Source organism: Chinchilla lanigera, unplaced genomic scaffold, assembly GCF_000276665.1.
Source record: "Chinchilla lanigera isolate Chin_1 unplaced genomic scaffold, ChiLan1.0 scaffold00024, whole genome shotgun sequence".
Classification (NCBI taxonomy): Eukaryota; Metazoa; Chordata; class Mammalia; order Rodentia; family Chinchillidae; genus Chinchilla; species Chinchilla lanigera.
This window is the reverse complement of record NW_004955425.1, coordinates 24,286,540-24,306,627: the sequence shown is the minus strand read 5'-3', so window position 1 is coordinate 24,306,627 and position 20,088 is coordinate 24,286,540. Positions and strand designations below refer to the sequence as shown.

Here is a 20,088-nt window from a genome sequence, read left to right as displayed (position 1 = left end):
CATTATATTCTTACTTCAGTCTATTTGAAGAAAGGCTCGTATAAAACAAATATCCTGGCCGGGGATATAGCTCAGTGGCACAGCGCCTATCTAGCAAGCATGAGGTCATGAATTCGATCCCTGGTACCACAAAAAAAATATATATATCCCTTGTTCACCTTATTCATTTTTGTGGCTTATGTCAAGATGTACCCCCTAAATCTCATGCAGTCATAGCTGGGGCTTTTGGCTTTTGACTGAATCATGGGTGTGTGATACTGAATTCATCTGCTGATTGGTTTAATGTAGTTCTCAGTGTGGGTGATGGTTTTACTGAAAAAAGAAGACCCACACTGGGTGGGGATGGCACCGACCAACAGACGTACTAGCATGGATGAAATAAAAAGGGAAAGAAGAAAGAAGGCTTGCTGCATCCTGCCTGCCCTCCCATGGACTGTTTCTCTTCTGCCATGCACCTCTGCTATAATACCCTGCCTCGTAGACAGCCAACTATGTACTGAAACCTCTACAAACCGTGATCCAAAATAAATCTTTCCTCCTCTAAGTTCTGGCTGCCAGGTATTTTCGCTCAGCAATGAGGAAGTTGCTAAGACATTCATGATAGGTAGAAAACTAAGTTCATCATCATCACTTTTTACCTCTTGTTTTTCCTTTCATCATCCTCTAGGACACTGGAACTGGGAAGAACTTTGTTACCCAGTCTCTCACCACCACCCCCACATTTAGTAGAGGAGAGAACCAGGGCACTGGAGGTTAGGGAACTGGCTCGCAGTTATACCACCACTGGTGGCCGAGTCCTGGGACTCCCTTGTGTCACACCCCTCTCCCTGGCCTGTACTACTTCTCTTTCCTTTAATCCCCCCACAAAGATGTCACCAAGTCCTATTAAACCTTCCTTGAAACATCTCTTGGATTCCTCACTTCCCATTTCTTTGTGTCTGATGCAGTCCCCTCAGACCTCACAGTGGAAGAGGCCTGAAAAAAAACGGTCTCTGAGGCATCCATGAGACATTAACTTGCTGTAATCACTGCTGTCGGTGTGTCACTGCTCTTCTGCCAAGAGCTCCCTGCAGCAACACACGTCAACATCTCTCCTCCTGGACTAGTCTCCCATAGCTCACTTCTGCTTTCCATGTACTGGAGATGCCCATTCCTCTTTCCTTCTGGGAGCCTTAGGTGCCCAAGGCCTTCTGTAGCTTTCCCCCAGCAGCCCACCATGTTTTCTTAGGCCTTTGGGTTGCTCTGGTCCCCAGCTGCACATTCTCTCCCTGTCTTGCCAAATCTATTTTCTAGACTAAGTCCAGATCCCACAACCTTCTTGATGGTTTTCCTGATTACTCTAGTGATTAACCAATGTCCTCCTTTGTTCTCGGACTTGCACTTTACCATGTAGCTGTGGACACATGAGCCTCTTTTTCATGGTTTTCTGGTTTTTCCTTTGGATTGCATTATCGTCTCAATGATTGATAGACAGGCAGACAGACAGTAGATAGACAAACAGGTTTGTTTGTTTTTGCCATGCTGGGATCAAACCCTCATCCTAAGCAACCAGGTATACAGTGTTTAATGCTCTTTAAAGGTAGTGCTTATGTTTACATTTTCTCATCTATTCCATCTTTAATCATGCCTTGTAAGTGGTCAGTAATTACTCTTTACTTCTTAGAAGCTTACTGAGCTTTAAAAGATGCCATCCAGAACTACAAGCAGCACAGACATTTTAAGCATTGCAGGTTGGGTTAGGCTGAGGTGGCAGGATCTCTGAACAGCGTGTCCCTGCCCTCCAGATGCAGAGGGTATCCGAGGCTGTGGAGCTGGTGCTTCCAAAGGGCCCACCTGAGTGATGCAGACTTGTGTGTGGACTGTGGCTGGTGGCCAGTTTCCTCCTGAGTACGCATGCCTGGCTCTCGGCTGTTCCTGCAGGTGGTGATCACTTCAGATCACGTGAGAAGCACAGCCTCCTCATTCTCCTCTGTACCCTAGGGCAGGGTGGGAAAGGGCCAGGCCTCTCCCTCAGTTCACCCTGGAGCCAGTAGTGACCCTGCATCTCTCCTTTCTGCAATACCGGCGGAGCGTCCTAAGTTCAATCTGATCTGGTGTAAAGTATTTTTTAGAATTCTGTAGTTACTTTATCTTCCCCCAAAAGTGAGAGTATCTAATACATTCTCAGCCTTGGAAAAGGGAATGTATATTGTGTAAAGAAGATTCACCTCCTTTCTGAAGTTCTGATGCCCCTTTCCGGCCTCCCTTCCTTCCCTAGACTCGTTTCCAAGCTGAGGCCCCTGGGGATGTTAGTACTTTGGACTGTGCTCTCCCCAGGGCACAACCCCTACGAGAAGTGCCTCTGCCAAAGGCTAATAAACTCGGAATTATTTTTTCTTTAATGTCAGCAGGACTAATTCCACCCCTACAAAGCGGTTTGGCCTTTCTCCCTCATTGGCACCAAAGAGAATTGGCAGAGACTCAGCTGAAGGTGGGGCTGACAGGCGCTGGCGGGGAACCGAGTCTAGTGCCTCTGGGCTTTTATGCCCACATTCATCTCCCATTCTGCTCTGTTCGCTTCCCACCAGGGATGCTGCCAGACCCTCCCTGAGACCCCACTTTCCAGCACACACCCCGAAACGCCACTCTCTTTCATGTACAGAAGGTAGCACAGCCAAAGTCACTGCTAACATTTTACGATCTTTTTAGGTGGATGGAAGTCTGCTTAGTTGAAGAATTGCCACCAACCACTGAACTGGAGGAAGGGCTCCGGAACGGAGTTTACCTTGCGAAGCTAGCCAAGTTCTTTGCCCCGAAAATGGTATCAGAGAAAAAGATCTATGATGTGGAACAAACACGCTATAAGGTAACCAAGATCTAATTGGTTCTGGCTTCCAGCAAAAAGTAAAAATTTGAAATTTCATTTCCTTCCCCTATTTAAACTCCTGCTGTTTCTATAGGAATTAGAGGGGGTGAGGGTGCTTTGGAGCCTGTAAGTAATCATTCCTGAGGTAGCACCAGTTTTCTAAGAGCAAAGTATTGCTATTTGCAGGCAGAGGCTAAGTGACCTCTGATGTTTGGGGCCTCCCGATGGCCACCCCCCATTATTTCTTCAAGAAGGTCATTTGTGACTTTCTAAGTGCCAGTCAATGTAGAAGTGGGGCCCACTATACCTCCTTTTCTCACCACCAACACATTCATTACTCCCAAAGTTCTTATCAAGGAATAAAATACCCAGCATGGGCTTGAACTTGTGGCCCTGAGTAATTAGGGCCAATCTGATCAAATGAGTAGTAATGTCGAGTAAGAATTCTTTCCCACTTAGTGTTTAAAATAAAATAAAGCTAACTTTTTTGTGTGCTACTAGTCTTAAGACTTGTTTCGTGACTAATTTGCGATCAGAAGACAAAGAGTTGCCGTAGCCCCTTTGGAAAAAACAGCAGCAAAAACAACAATAACAACAAACCTCACCATTATTTAAATTGGGAAGGATCTGGGGGAAAAAGCGGAATCATTATAAATGCCAATTTCATATTAGCTTAAAAATCCTGATCTTTTAGGGATACACATTGAAGTATTTACAAATGAAATATTTTACTTCATTATAATTGGAGCGAGGTCAAATAGATGGCTCAGAACTGGCCATGAACTCATAACTACCAAAGTTGGATGATAGCTATGTAGTTTTTTATACATGCTACCTCCTTATTATTGTTTGAAATTTTTTCACTAAAAACTGAAACAAGAAAATATAAATACCAACTTAGAAGGCTTCTGCATTAGAGATACATTTTAAAAATGGAATTCAAAATGTTTAGTGTTCTGTTCTAGAATATTTTGCCTCTTTCTGCTATAGGTCAAGAATTGTAAAGCTCTTTTGAAACTTGATATTTTATTCTTTTCATGTATTTACTTTGTTTTGTGGTGTTGCGAATGGAAACCAGGGTCTCCCATTTGGGAGCCTGAGCTATACCTACGGCTCACATTTAGTTCCTTACATTCACATTTTTCAGGTATCCTTAAAAATTATTTCTCTTACCATTCACATTATTTACTTTATAACTGCATGGATGGGGCTGAGGATAGTTGAGCATGGAATAAATGGGAAATATATTTTAGGCCATATATTTTAAAATTTATATATGAAATCAGATCAAATGTTCAAATAATCATTCAGGGTCACAGTAGACAAGATCACTTGACAGATCTCCTTTGAGTCTGCCTTCATCATCTAGACCAAAGGTCCCCTAGCTTTTGCCATCAGGGACTGGTTTCACGGAAGGCAGTTTTTGTAGATGGGGGATGTTGCACCCTCTCTCCTCTCTCTACGTCTCCTTTTCTCTCTCTTCTATCTGTATACGTTTGTGACACATAATAATTACATTCCCCAGTGCTACCCTCGTTGCCTCAGCTCTACCATCCGTCATCAGGCATGAGGTTGTCATAAGGAACATGCACCCTAGATCCTTCAGGTGCACCATTCACTGTGGGGTTTGTACTTCTCTGACAATCTAATGTCACTGCAGATCTGACTGGAGGTGGAGCTCAGGTTCCCAACAGACAGATACTGGTCAGTAGCCCGGGAGTTAGAGACCCTTGGTCTAGATACACAAGTAATGAGCCTAATTCTGTGACTTGGCCAATGCCAAGAATAAGTATTTGCGTTTGATAAAGGAAGTTTGAGCTCATGAAGACATGTGTCTCACCCCACAGATTCATCTTCTATGGCTTTTCACAAGGCTTTAACAAAACAATGACCTAACTAGCCAAAATTAAAGTTTTAAAATAACTTTTTGAGAAATATTTCTAGAAATCCACAGATGCACAGAAAAAAAGACCTCTAACACCCCCTACACACACATACATACACACATACACACACATACACACACACACACACATACACACACACACACACACACACACACACGTCCACATTTTAGATTCTGGCTTTTCTTGTTTTCATTGTTCTCATAAGGGTAACTATCGAGAGCTAGGTCTGTTAGTGCTAACATCCATGTGGGTTTGATCGAGGAGTGTTGCCAAGCCATGCACCAGCTGTCCTCGAGAGGAAAGCGGTGGAGGTTTTCCTTTGGCTTTGTGGACAGTGCACATCAGGTGGGAGGAGAGAGCCTCTATGCACAGTGTGGCTGTCTCCTTCCAGGTGCTGGACCTGCCTGGCAGTTAGTTACCCCAAGGAAATTTAAGACAGGTTCCTTCTCTACCTGACATCAGACATCCTGCTACTTAAATGCAAATCAACTTCTCTTTGGGATGGGGACAGGGGAAATGATGTTCCCAGTCCCTTGTTATGAAACAAAATCTCTGCAGTTCAGTGAAATTTGTGAGCAAAATGTCATGAAAGGGGGAAGTGCTGGGCAGCTGGCTTTGCAGAATGATGCTGGGTGGGGTGGGGGTGCGGGGAAGGAAGCAGCAGCAGGAGGAGAGGGAGGTATTGCCAGCTGTGGCGTGGGAGCCCTCCTGCTGCCGAGCTACAGAAAAACACAGGGCAAATGGAGATTGCCCTTTTGTGAATGCACTAGAGAACAGACCTTTTTCTTTTTTCTTATCAAGTCCCTGAAAGTGCTTCGTGTTCAAGAAAGAAATTTGTAGTTAATCCTAAAATATAGGGCTTTTTTATTTTTTATGCAAAAATGAAGAGAGACATATCTTTGTGAACAGGTGTCTCAGCTTCCTGCTTTTACGTTCCTCGGACTAGGGTCATCATGTGGGCTTCCCAAGGAACACTGAATCACGAGACCGAGGCCAAGATGCTGCAGAAGGAGGACACACATGCCAACCCCAGCCTAGCCCCGTGGTGCGATCTCTAGGGACCGTGAGCTCAGCAATGTAGGCTCTCACTGCAGAGGCTGCCTAGGCTGTGCCATAAACTGCAACCTCATGGTGGCCGAGGTGTCCCCAGGACAAGGCTGTGTGCCTGAGTCGGGAGAGGCGAAGCGCTGGCCTTGGCAGACGGCACATGCTCGCTGCCCCTCCTCCTCCTCGTCTGCTGGCCACATGGAGTCCCACCTCGTATTACCTCTGGATGAGAGCGACGTCTTGGGTGTTCAGGTTAAGCCTTCCAGTTATGAGTGTTCCCTCCACAGCCTCCTCTGCCCTCTACCTCAGTGACAGTTGCTACATGAGTGCGGTGACACCTGTCGCTGTGTCCTGTGGACACCAGAGTGTATTGTGGAGAGAGTCTTGCCCTGGTCCCGCAAGCTCCTCCTCTGCTCTGTCCTCGCTGCGTGCTGCAGGGCTCCATCTGCCACAAGTGAGGAGTGAATGGCAGTAATTTCCAGTGAGCCAGAAGCTGGATTCCTTTCCTGTCCCCTGTGCTATGTTCACTACACATTCAGGGTGCTCAGAGTCTGGTGCTGTTCCTCTCAGAACGGTGCTCAGACCTCCCGCAGGACCACCTGATGGGTGTGCGCAGGAACCGGACACCTGGCCCGCGCCCGACTGCCGAGTCAGCCACGGTCACTTGGCCTCTGACGCACGAGGCAGAACTCTTACTTTTCAGCTGGAGGAGAGTCCTGTGTACTACAAAGGCTTGAGAACCATTGCTCTGATAGACAGAGGCACATTAATGTAATTGTTACGCTTTAGATCTGAGATGTCCCCCAAAGGTCTTCTGGTGGCAAGAGGCAGGTCACTGGGTGCCGACCTGGAAGGGCGCATTAGTGTCCTGGGCTCCTACCGTCTGCCTCTGCTTCTTGGCAGCCGTGAGGTGAGCGCCTTCTCCCACCAGGCCCCTCTGCTGTGCTGCGCCTGCCTTGGAGCCTACCAACCGCTGCCTGAGAACATGAGCCAGAATAAACCTCTCTTCTTAGTTGTGGGTGTTGAGTATTTTGTCCCAGTGACTGGCAAGCTAATAAATAATAAATTCTAATGAGGTTATAGGGGGAAAAGATAACGTGTGCCAAGATAGAAATACATACAGACTGAACACCCTTAATTTGAAAACCCTAAATCCGAAATGTTCTGAAATCTGAATTTTTTTTTTTTTTTTTTGTCTTTTTGAGACAGGGTCTCACTATGCAGTTCAGGCTGGCCTCGAACTCAGCAGGGATCCTCCTGCCTCAGCCTCCCAAGTTACAGGTGTGCACCACCATGCCTGGCCTTGAGGTCTGAAATTTTGAGAGCCAGCAGTGTTCAAAAGGAGTAAGATTTTGGAGCATTTTAGATTTCAGACTTTTTGGATTAGTGATGCTCAACCAGTGAAATGTGTGCAAATATTTCAAAATCCAAAAGCTTGGAAACTGGTCTGCATGTTGGATAAAGGATAGTCAGCCTGTACGTGGTAGGATTCACTGACCCAGACAACGCTATGAATACCTGTGCCAGACACCCCTACAGGTGCTAACAGCGAAGGTGCCTAAGTTATGGCTCTGCCGGCTGGAGAGGCGGACTGTGCAGTGAGAAATGAACTACGACCAGTGCCTGCAGGAGGGACGAAAGCCGTGTTTGGGGACAGCGAGGGGCCGAGGCTGAGAGCTGCTGTGACGGAGGCTTCCTCTGTGGCTGGAAGAGTGAGAAGGAGCTGCCCCTGCACAGCCAGGCCGGGGAATGGGAGGAACTCAGTGACAGACTCTGTGAAGCAGAGAGCTTGACTGCGACTGCGGGGCTGAGCGACTGCAGCGAGGGCCAGCGTGGGAGACAAGGCCGGCAGGGAAGCGGAGGCGGTGCCCCCCCTTGGGGGATGCGCGATGTCACCTGAAGCGTGGGGAAGCCGCTGAGACTTTGGCCACAGCATCACACTGCAGCGTGTGTGCCCAAGAGAGCACTGCTGCTCTGTGGGTGGTGATGGCGCTCAGGGAGGGGCGGGGCCGGGATGACAGGCAGCGGTGGCTGCACAGATGTGCTGGAGGGAAAACTGGTGGCTCGGCCCTGGAGCTGGGTGGAGGGCCGTGGAGGGAAGGCACTGGCAGACAGGAAAGTGGCTCAGTCCGCAGGGGCTGGAGCTGAGGAGGCAGGGGGGTTCCCTGGCCGGAGTGGTTGGGGAGAAGGGACGCACACTCGGTGCGGTCAGAGTTGCTGCTGTGATTGAAGACGACGGACCTGCTGCTCTGTGAGGAATGGGATTGATTTCATTCGTGGCCGTGGAGGCTGGGGAGGCCAAGGGCATGAGCCTGCGCCCGTGAGGGCCTCCTTGCTGCACCCTGGTGTGGCAGAGGGCATCACCCCGCAGAGCAGCAGGCGGCTTCTTCTTGGGAGAAAGCCGCTCAGCGCCATGCGGACCTCAGCCCTGTGACCTCGCTGGTCCTGATCACCTCGCCCCAAAGGCCCTTCCTATGGGTAGCACTACCCTGTGGATTTGGAAAAGGCCCAGGCAGCAGGGTCAGCAGCACAAGCTGTAGGAGGAAGCGGCCACGGAGTCCAGCTGCAGGGCTCCCTGCACCCTGGGAGCCTCAGGTCCGTCCTGAGGAGTGGGCTTCATGATAGCAGCATCTGCCTTTGGGAGACGCTGGAGGACTGGACAACAGTGCGCACCAGGCACTTGGCACCCAGCACCCAGCTGAGCAAGGTGTGTGCTCAGGAGCGAGCAAGGCTGAGGCACAAGAGGTTCCAGGGAGGGCAGAACCAGCAGAACACTTGGGGCTGGAGTCAGGATCTGTGAAGATTCAGAACCCCGAGCCCAACAAGCCAGCTCGAGTGTCATGCAGATTTGTGCCCTGGTTTCCTCATCTGTAACATGGGCAGGTTAGGTAGTCACTGTTTGTAACTTAGCCCGTATGCCAGGAGGCGCTTGTAGGTAAGAGTTAGCATCCTCAGAGACTCATGTGGCTCCTCAACAGCTAAACGAGATGAACCACGTTTGCTGGTGTTGAGAAAGCTCAGCAGTGGACAGTCTGCGTGCACCTTTCTACAAGAACTTAAAAGCAAGCAGGAATTTATATTTCTGTATGAAATACAACTAAGTTAGGTAGATGGACAGAAGCACCCCTTACCTACATAAGACTTTAGTCATGCTAGCTCATATATTATTAATATGTAGGGCTGGTTTTTCTTTTAAAGTAGATTTGCTAAAATAATTACCATGCCCTGAAATTATTTTGAGCTTGTTTAGAAGATCATTTTCATTGTAATTGAAGCCAATCAATAAATTTGAGATGTGATTGCCATAATTTGCTCCCCAAAGTTTATTCCTTAAATATGCAAAATGGGTCATGTATAGGCACCCAGGATCAGCAGTTCCCAAGTGAAGGATTTGAAGTGTGTTTCATTTACTGTAGAAATAGTACCAAGATAGCTGCCTTTCTTTGAATACTTCCCATATAAAACGCTAAACTGTTTTCTGACCTAAAGTTTCAAGCCCAGTCCTGTAGCGCAGTAATTAGAATAGCTAACACTGGCTACATACTTAGTGTACTTTGCAACTATGTATTTTAGAATCCCTAAACTCAGAGAAGCGTTTTATGGCTGAGGAGCCTAGGCTCGGGGATTTGTGATTTTCGTCAGATTACTTACATAATAAGACTACTGGGTAAACAGGGTGTCTTTGTTACACAGCGTGGGATTGGAGTAGCGCGCCAGTCACAGATCACAGAAACTCACCTGAACTCAAATGAAATTAGGCTTATTTTACCCTGTGGGGAAGAAAAAAATGCATAGCCATGAAGCTACAGGCAGAGGTGAAGGGCTCAGCATAGATCCGGGCTTCTAGTGGGGCAGTTACGGTAAGGATTTAGGGATGGATGTGGGGACCAGCTTTCTTTTGGGTATTTTCAGGGAGCAGATTAAGGTTGGTGTCCTGATCATTTTATACAGGAGACAGGAAGATTGAGTGGGGACTAGACTGTCATCAGTGGAGAAACTGGAAATGTTCAGATTAGTTGAAGACATTCTAGTTTTTGGTGGGTTTTTTTGTTTTTGCTTTTTTATAATGGGGATTGAACTCAGGACCTCACACGTGCTAGGCAAGGTGCGCTAATACTGAGCTATATCCCCAGCCATTTTAAAAATTTATTTTGAGACAAGGTCTCAGTAAATTTCCCCAGCTGGACTTGAACTTTTGACTTTCCTGCCTAAACCTCTCAAGTAGAGGGGATTTGCAAGCATGGGCCATTTTTCCCATGCCATTTACTGTTTTGCTGTTCATTTTATTTTCATGTGTGTACATAGTTTGATCATTCCCATCCCCACACCACCCTCCCGTGCCCTCCCAGCCCCTTACGCCCTTCTTGTTGTCCAGTTATAATCTCCCTTCTACTTTCATGTCATCTTTTTTAGATTCCACGTTAGGGGAATGCATGATACTTTTCTTTCTGAGTCTGGCTTATTTTGCTTAAATGATGATTTCTAGTTCATCCATTTTTCTGAAAAACGCCATGATTTCAGTCTTCTTTATGGCTGAATAATACTCCATTGTGTATATACACTATTTTGTCTTTATCCATGCACCTACTGATGAGCACCTAGGCTGGCTACTGTGAATTTCATCACAATAAACATGGGTGTGCAGGTAGCCCTATAGTTCAGTGACTTTCATTCCTTTGGATATGTACCAAGGAATGGTATATCTGAGTCATATGGTGGTTCTATATGTAATTTTTGGAGGAACTTCCATGCTGATATCCATAGTGAGTGTACTAATTTACATTCTTACCAGCAGTGTAGAAGGGTCCTTGCACCTCCCCACCAGCATCCTCACCAGCATTTACTGGCTTCTGTATTCTAGACGATAGCCATTCCAAATGGGATGAGATAGAATCTAATGTTGTTTTCATTTGGATTTCCCCAATGCCTAAAGATGCTGAGTATTTTTTCATATACTTATTGGTCATTTGTACTTATCATTTTGAGAAGTGTCCAGTTCATTTGCCTGTTCAATAACTGGGCTGTTTAATTTTTTGGTGTTAAGTTCTTTTCTAGTCTGAATATTAATTCTCTGCTGGAAAACTAGCTGGCACAGATTTTCTGTCATTCTCTAGGGTGGCTCTTCACTCTGCTAGTTGTTCCCCTACTGTACAAAACCTTTTTAATTTGACATAATCCCACTTGCTGATTCTGGCTATTATATCCTGTGTTATTGGAGTCCTATGCAGGAACCCTTTGCCTCTCCTTACAGAGCCAGGTATTTCCCCTATGCATTCTTCCAGAAGTTTTAATGTTTTAAGTCTTATACCTAACTCCGTGATCCATTTTGAATGGATTTTTATAAAGGGTAGATACAAGGATCTAATTTCAACCTTCTGCATATGGATATCTAGTTCCTCCAGCAACATTTGTTAAAGAGTTTTTTTCCAGTGTAAGTTTTTGGCTCTTTGGCTAGAATCAGATGACGGTAGTCCTGTGGTTTTGCTTCCCTGTCCTTTATTCTATCCTGTTGGTCCTCCACCTATTTTTCTTCCAGAGCCCCGCTGTTTTTGGTGCTATGGCTTTATAGCATAATTTGAAATCAGGTATTACAGTGTCTCCAGCCTTCCTGTTTTTGCTCAGATTGCTTCGGCTATTCTGGGTCATTTTTGCTGCCGTATGAGTTTTATCATTGTCTTTTTTTTCTAGTTCTATGTAGAATGTCATTGGAGTTTTGACAGGGATTGCACTAAAATGTAGATCGCTTTTGGTAATATGGCCATTTTAATAGTAATTCCACCGATCCATAAACATGGAGGTCTTTTCATCTTATTTCTTCTTCAATTTTTTTCTTCGGTGTTCTGTGATTTTCATTTGTAGAGGACTTTCACCTCCTTGGTTGATTCTTAGGTGTTTTTTAAAGCTATTATGAGTGGCATTGTTTCCTTGATTTTTTTCAGGTAGTTCATTATTAGTGTGTAGAAAAGCTATTGATTTTCACAATGTTGATTTTGTATTCTGAACATCTAGTTATTTTGTTAGGAGAACATTTAGTTATTTTGTGCTACAGACAGTCCTCACCTGTCTTTATTCAGACTTGACTGAGGCTTATTTCTGTCTTGTTTCTTCATGATCACAGAGTGACCGTGTCTGAGAATTGCTTGTATCCTGCAGACGTCTCCTCTGCTGGTTTACAGACGCTCAGACACTACGGCCTGGCAGTTAACTCCACTCCTCCTTTCCCTTCTTCCTGTGTTCTTCATCCTTTCTCCTTCTCCCTTTCTCCCTTCCTTGAGCTAATACATAGCAACTACTGACTTCTTCCTTGTAGAGACTAGCCAGTCACTGGTCCCATCCCCCACCCCAGGGTTTTTTACTAGAGACCGAGTCTTAGATTCCAGCTCAGCATCTAACAACCACTTGACTTGAGGAAAATCATTTTAACTTTTTGACCCAGGCTGTCTTCATCTTTAAAAAAGTGAGAATGATTATTACCTTGCAGAGTGTTTGGGAAATTAGAAATAATTTACGTATACTACTTGAAATGTATAGTCCAATCACAAATAGTGACCACTATTAAGAAGGCATAAACATTTGTCAAATGTTAATTTCCTTATTTTTATAGTTTCCAACATAAATAGGAGCAGTTTTAATTTAATAAACTGTCAGATTGTAGAAGGTTCTAAAAGGTAGGAAGATCCAGACTTGGTGAATGTGATTATCAAACATTGGATGTTACTTATATTATAAAATTTTGTACCATTAGCTTTTTGTAGATCTATTTAAAATGAAAAATAAAATAGATAATACCATGATATACATTCACCTAGTGAGAAATGCATGATCACTTTAAGACCTGTGGTGATTCATTGCCTGACATGACTTCATGAGACACAGCAAGGGTGCTCTGTTTGTACTGTGCAGAAAAAGTAGTCTTATGTTTAGGATTGTAAAGAAGGAATGGAAGACACAGAAAGAAATGTATTTTTATTACATGTGTAGAAAAAGGTCTTATAAAGCATTTCCACCAAAGGTTTACTTCTTATTCAAGGCCAAGATCAGAGTTAAACTATAAGCAAGGTAAATACTAAAATTAGCTCTGAATTTTGGAATGATTTGTATTTTCATCTATATATTTCTGTATTTTCCAGGTTTTATACAAGATTATTACATATGAATGTGTCAGAAACAGAAAAAGAATTTAATCTTATGAAGATTCTCTTTCCCGTCAGCATGTTTACCAAAATCTTCACACCTTGGGTCTGTGTTAGTGTGCTCGTGCACACCTACACACACGTGTGTGTGACATAAAACATCCTTGGGCATATGCTAGACAGTACATGGGACGTGAGAGTCATGTTGAGAATCACCCAGCCGTATGAACTGTGGGAGCTGGCATGGTCCCCACCAATGGCTGGGACGATGATGACATACAGTCTAGTCTTTTTACTGTGTCTGTATTTGTTTTATGGAAGCATGAATAACTATTGTTGGATAAGTACAACTGAAAAGCATCCTGCTAATGAAAAAAAGTTATTACAAATGACTCATTTTGTGTGTGGCCCTGTCTGTGCTTTCTCCCTTCTGTCCTCACACTAGAAGTCTGGTCTTCATTTTCGACACACAGATAACACCGTCCAGTGGTTAAGAGCCATGGAGTCGATCGGTCTCCCCAAGGTAAGTCTCTGCGGACCAGGTCCTGCACTGGTGAGACAAGCAGAGTTGCACAAACGTCCCCTTATGAAAAATGATTGGATGGGTGAGATATGTGAATGCAGAAATGAGAAATGTGAGAACCAAACAAAAGTACAGAAAGGCTTATCCAAAGTAGCTAAAACAATACCTCAGAATGAATCCGTGCCCAGTTTGAGAGGTGTCAAGTGAAAGTGTCTAAGGACAAGTTTTAGCTGCTATACAGTTAAGATAGACAATCTCCTTTTTTTGCTTTGCTGATTACACTTTAAATATTCTGTCTCATTGTATCACTATAAATTACTATAAACATACTGTATAAATTATTTTTATAAATCATAGTATCCCTTTATATTAAAAAAAAAAAGCTGGGGCATTATAGCTCTTGTTACTGATATTTCCCAAATAAAATTTGTTCAGTAAGCAGTCAGTGCTTGTTGAATTCAAAGAGCAGGCATCCTTTAGCCTGTGAGAGAAATAGAGGCTGGGGAGAGTGAGGAAATTACACTCAATAAAAATTGTACAGCTATTTCTAATTTTGAAAGAGCTATGGAGCCATGGGAAGGTGTAAAAATAGTGCATTTGGGGCAGCCTTCCTTCAGCCTCCTCTCAGTAGGGACATGACTGCGGGATGATGCCCCAGCAGTGCTAGGGTATGAATGTAAACTCTCCTTCAGAGCTTACTTGGGTTCCTCGTTTTTACCTGCAATGACTGGTGAGAGTGTGGATGTGTGTGGTTCTGCACAGTTCAATGCCACAGACGGATTTGTGTGGCCACTACCACAATCCAGATCTGTATACCACAAGAAGTGTTCTATGTCTCATCCCTCCCCAGCACTGTCGCGGGCAGCCACTACTCCTTTGCTGTCATTTTGCATTGTGTGGATGGGATATTACAGATGGCTTTTGAAACTGAATTTTTCCCACCGAGCGTGTTGTATTTGAGATCCACCCGCTTTTCCTATACATCAAGAGCTCTATCCTTTGTGTGGCTTCCTAACTTCCTAACAGCTAGTTAAAGAGATGATTTGAGAAAGAGCCAGCTCGAGGACAGGGGCTGCACTATGGGTTTCTGTGTTATCTTGCTATTATGCCAGGTTTGCTATTTAAAACACCCATCAGAGCAAAAGCAAAAGATTATCTCATGTAAATTATGAGTGCTCACTTTCAATATATTTGTGCTTACTTCAGCTTTAGCTCAGACTCATATTTTCTCTAAGTTATGAATATTTATTTTGTTCTGCCATTTTTATCAAACCAGTTTCCCTTCTCTTAAAGTACATAGAACGTTAGTCGCCATTACCTTCTGGGCAGTAGTTACCATACACTTTTGTATTTCCAGACTGCAATTTAGCAAGCACTGGGTAAGGTCTGCATGATAAACAGAAGGAAACTCAAAGAGGAGTTTTCTGGATGAAGCAGCACCTGACTAGGATAAGTGCATCATGTTTGATAGATTCGACTTAAACCTCTTCCAGTTGTATATTTGGGGGCCAAACAAGTAATATGGGCAGCAGATTCTGCTTTAGCATTGGTTTTTATCATGAAGTCATCAATATATGGCATTGCAGGGGTGAGAGTAAGAGTGCATGGAAGTGTCTTTGATGTGCGTGACTACCACGAATTCCTTCATTAGTGATAATAAATGCTTACTTTGCTCAACATCATCCTAGGAGCTGAAGACACAGTGCCGAATAAAACCGTCTGGTTAAGTACAAATTGATCCCATCTTCTTGCTCCAGGAATTCACATTTATGAGGATTTTCCTGGAGAATATAAATGTAGAAGGTTTTGTTTGAATAAAAGAGGATAGGGAGAGTTGGCCAGCCGTCCAGCAAGGTGTGCAGTGAGCACTGTAGCTGCTCTTTGCTTATGTGGAACTTCAGACCGCTAACATCCTGCGGCCTTGAGAAGCCTCGTTCCCCGCACTTGGCCAGCGCACACGTTAAAGGAAGGCTGGAAAGGCCCGTGACATTTCCCAGACCGCAGGCACTTCTCGAAGGCCACAGGAACTGTACATTGTTAGCACAAGGCACTTTGCTCCTTTCTTTTCTCTCCTTTTTAAAATGTCCAGTGGAAAATGCACTCTAGTATCAAGTAGTACCTTATGGTACACGATTTAACTTTAGCTTTCATGTCGAACTGTGTAAAATATCTACTGAAAGTAAGCAATGCTGGTGCGCGTATTTTAATATTAGAAGCTTCAAGGCCAGTTGTTTCTTTTTTTCAGGGTTAGGAATGGAGAAGTTCGGTGCTCCGCTCCGAAATCCGATACATCTTTATTGTCAGGCTTTTAGTTTCGAGCTTAGGAAAAGTAGTGCGAATGTCTCTTACAAGCCTTGGTGTTCAGACCTTTCAGTCTAGCGATTCCATATCTGGGTGAGTAACAGCAGAAATCAGCAGCTAAGGAAAGCTGGGCACAGTCACGGCAGTGGCTTAGAATAAGGGAAGGATTGGGAGCAAAATAAATGTTTGCCTGGGCAGTGGTAAGGTACAGTTCAAAAAAAGGAAAGAATCATATGTATCCATTAGAAGTGATGTTCTGTGAGAATAATGAAGGGGATGGAATGTAGTCATCTTCTATTAAGTCCTTTAAACAAGTTTTACACAGGCTTACACCAGGTACAAAGGTGTTTTCACATATACCTAAGATTAAAAAAAGCCACACAGATGTATACAGAAAAAAAAGACCAGAAAAGATACCAGAATGCCAATGGTGACTGTCTAGGTGTTTTTCCTTCATAGTTGTATATATTTTCTAGACAGTATTTGGTGAAAATGTGTGTAAGCAGAAAAAAATCTGCCACGTGTGTTGTATGTAGATGCACTCGTGTTTACAGAACGATGTATTGGGTTTTTAACAGTGTAATGGAATAGCTGTAGGCAGGCCGCTTTCTCGGGCACATGGGCCCCTGGCAGTCACAGGAGTGAGGTCAAGGAGAGAAGCTGCCACCCAGCCCTGGGGACCAGCCCTGGGTAAAGGCTGTGGTGGATGCATCCTTCGCCCATGGGCCACTAGGGGGCGTGCTCTCAGAAAGGACACTAGATTGATCTGTAGAGGTGGAGATGGTCCTCTACATGTAGATACATAAATAGCAATTAGGATAGGCTAATCTGGGGAAGTAAAATAATTTTGAGAAGCAAAGCACAAACACTTTGTCTCTTTTGTTTTCCAGATATTTTATCCAGAAACAACAGATGTCTATGACCGGAAAAACATACCAAGAATGATATATTGTATTCACGCACTGAGGTGGGAAAAAGATACAACTAAGAGACTCCTTAGGAAGGGTATTTAAATAAAACTACAATTTCAGTTTTAAAGATCTTAAGAGACTTTAATAATCTGGAGAACTTTTTATTATTGTACATTCAATTTCAAATTTGCTGGTATAAAATTAAAAGAACTGTCACATAAAAACCATCCTTGAATTTGAAAAATACTGTTCTGACTTTTTAAAAAATTTTAATTCAAACTATAAACCCAGAAAATGAATGAAAGACCTGTAGATAGAAGGAGATACTTTTAAGTTTGAGACCTCAGAGAATCCAATAATAATGTGCTGGTATATTCTTGAGTGATGATCTGGTTTACAGATGTCAATAAAATACACCCGATGAATAGATTTACTAGTCACTATGACGTTGCTTTGATTATTCTTAAAATTATCAACATGACTCAATTCTTACCACCTCTTAGGAAAATCCAGTATAAGAGTGGTTTCTTTGACTTCCTGTTCAGGACAACTTGTACACCAAAGATTAAAAAAAAAAAAAAAAAAACACAGTTGTTTTAAATTAGACACATTCACTGTTTTAAAGCAATTAATTTTTGAAAATGATGAAATTCTGCCAGCTGACAAGTTTTTAAAAAAGATTATTGGCTTGGAAAGAAACTGATTTGTTTGGAAGGTAACAAAACTAATTCTAAAACTTTAGCTTGTGACTCTCCGTTGTCTTGTGTACAGACAGGTAATGGTTAGACGACTTCATGTCTAGTGAAATTTTAAATTCCTTTACAACATCTGCCTTGTGTTAATATCACTGGAGTCATTTTCCTGGCAGAGCCCTCTACCTAGGGGTTTATGTTAACGTCTTCCTGGCTCTTTTCCTCACCAAAGGAAAGGGTTTCTACAGTAATTCATCACGATGCTGCTCTTCTGGAGAGGAATTTTGGTTATGTCATATAATTTGACACACACCCCCCACCCCAGTCAGTACTTGTAGGACTTCTTTAGCAGATGACAGCAAATGGAAGCTCCTTAGCTACAATTTTTTTTTATTTTAATAATTTAGAGTAACTGGGGAAATACCACTTCTTTGCCTGCCTTCTCCTCTGTGGACAACATCATTTTGCCAGCAGACTTTCTCTAATCTTCCAGGGTGAAAGTGCTTATTTGGAGGAATATTTTCAGCTGTGTCACCCAACATTCTTCATTCTTCAGGGCTTAGCATGATCACTTAATACCGCAGCTAGCACTGTTCTGGGGACCTGCTGAGCCAGCCACCGATAATTAAATGCCATTATCCATTCTCAGATCACAGTGCTAATCTCCAGAGTGTTGGCCTGCTTGTGAGGTGTTTTGTATAAGCTCAAGCTGATTTTCTCAAGTGGACACTTGGGACGCTCGAGTTTAGCAGCTTGTAAAGAACTGGCGTGCTGAGCTCCTTTCTGGTGATATTACTGGTCTGCAATTGTATGCAAAGCACAGAGGCTTACAAATGTATGTGCGCAGTAGTTTTAACAGTGCTTTGAATAACTCATGCTAAATAAAGAATGAAGAATTTTTACTTGTGCCAATTGTATACAAATACTGATACTATTCTTAGGACTGTGCTTCTCCTTTACTCATCATATACGTTTCCATTGGTTTTTGTCATCCTGGAGGGAACTCGCTGGGTCGTGTCACTCCCCAAGTCTGACCTTCAGTAGGACACTTTGTCTTTGAAGGCAACATGTGTGCAGTAAATAGCATTCCCTAGGAGACGCCCCTTCACATCGCTCTGTTCTAACAGCGTGTGGCTGCCTCTCACTCTGGCGCCACGGAATCCCAAGTGTATCCAAGGTTTTTCTATCGAAACTGTCCCCCGCTGTGGTTCAGAGTGCAGCCAGTCATGACATGAGCTGGCCTTCTGCCCTGCTGGATGAGACACACTAGAAGCTGGATAGCAGAAGCCTCTGACAGTGTGGCAAGTCTGCCCCTGCTGCACAGAATGCCGGGAACGAGGGAACGAGGGAACATTTCTTCTTCGCCTCTTACACCTTGACTGCGGCGACAGCGGCATGCTGGTGTAGAGAGCTGTCATTACCTGTCACTACCTGGTAGAGAACTAGGCAGCTCAGAGACACTGATTATAGCTCAGGAGCCAGGCAGGAAGGTTGCCTAGGCAGTTAAGCTTGCTGGGCATCGCCTTCCTCCTGCCCCCGCCTGTGGGCCTGCCTTGATCTCCAGGTAGCTCTTGGCCCTGACCAAACTGGCCTGTTGTCCGGTGCCTGTTGTCTTCCTCTGGGCTCAGCCGCCCGAGTTGCCAGGGCTCTTGCCCCAGCCGCTGTTTCTGTGTGCTGTCCCTTTCCCTGCCCCCTCCTCACCTGTCCCTCTTCTTTCTGACCACGGTTTCTTTGCTTCCCGCTCAGTTATCCCATTGGCAGTTTAGCTGGGTTTTCTGAGGCCCAGATCTAAGGGGAAGTGGCCACAGCAGCCCTGGAGCCAGTGCTCCAGCTTCGCTTGGTGCGGAGACTCACCTTTATGGTGGGTGGCCTCTTTCTTTTCCCAAGGAAATGTTTATCTTTTTAAAAGAGTGACATATGCTCATTGTGGAGAAAAACATTGGAAAATTCAGAAAGAACATCAAAAGAAAAGCTGCCCCCCATTAGCTCAATCCTGAGTGAAAATCACCCCATATTCTGGTGTCTTTGGGTTCCAGACCTGAGTATGGCATGTTTTACTTTTGTGATTGCTTGTGGAGTGGTTGAAGGGCTGTGCAATAAAAAGGAAGCAGTTCTAGGAGTGAGCATGTGCTGACCAGTTACAGTCTTTTTATTTTTTTTAAATGCCTGGAGGCCTTTGATGCATGAAAAATATTAATGTGTCCTTTAGCGCTCAAGTATTAAAGATTTATAATACATGACACCAAACAGCTATTAAATGTTTAAACATTAGCTATAAAACTGAGTACCTCTGGGCCAGTGGTGGCGCCCCTAGGGCACGCGTGCCGCAGTGGGCTGTTTGCATCATTGAAAGCTCTACAAGGTTCGCCATCACAGCCTGGCAATTTAACCAATTATGTGATTGTTAAAAACAATTACCCACGTACATTTTGCATGCCCGCCACCCTGAAATCTATTTTGAAAGGTCCACGCACAAGTTCCAGCCATGTCTTCACTGTTTACATGCTAACTTGCATCTGTTATAAGATCGCCATTGTGACACCTACCCAGAGGGAATGCGAACTTGGCCTCCCCAGAAGCAGAAAGCACCCATCACAGCTGCTGGGCAACAGGTCCGGCTCCTGACCAGCTGTTGTTGGTCAGAACATGGGGCCGGTTTGGGTTCTTCTCCCAGGGTGAGCCAGAGCTGGGATGCCGGCGTCAGGCTTACTCAATTTGTGGAGTCAGTT

At 44.3% G+C, this 20,088-nt stretch overlaps 1 protein-coding gene across 1 annotated transcript in view; it reads left to right on the top strand.

Moving 5' to 3' along the window:
• Window positions 1-20,088, top strand: part of Iqgap2 (IQ motif containing GTPase activating protein 2) — a 216,928-nt gene that overhangs the window by 78,285 nt on the left and 118,555 nt on the right. Inside the window, exons 2-4 of the mRNA XM_005386040.2 lie at window positions 2,689-2,845; window positions 13,378-13,455; window positions 16,647-16,723. Of these exons, the coding sequence (XP_005386097.1) occupies window positions 2,689-2,845; window positions 13,378-13,455; window positions 16,647-16,723 (312 nt within the window). The remainder of the gene's footprint in view (window positions 1-2,688; window positions 2,846-13,377; window positions 13,456-16,646; window positions 16,724-20,088) is intronic.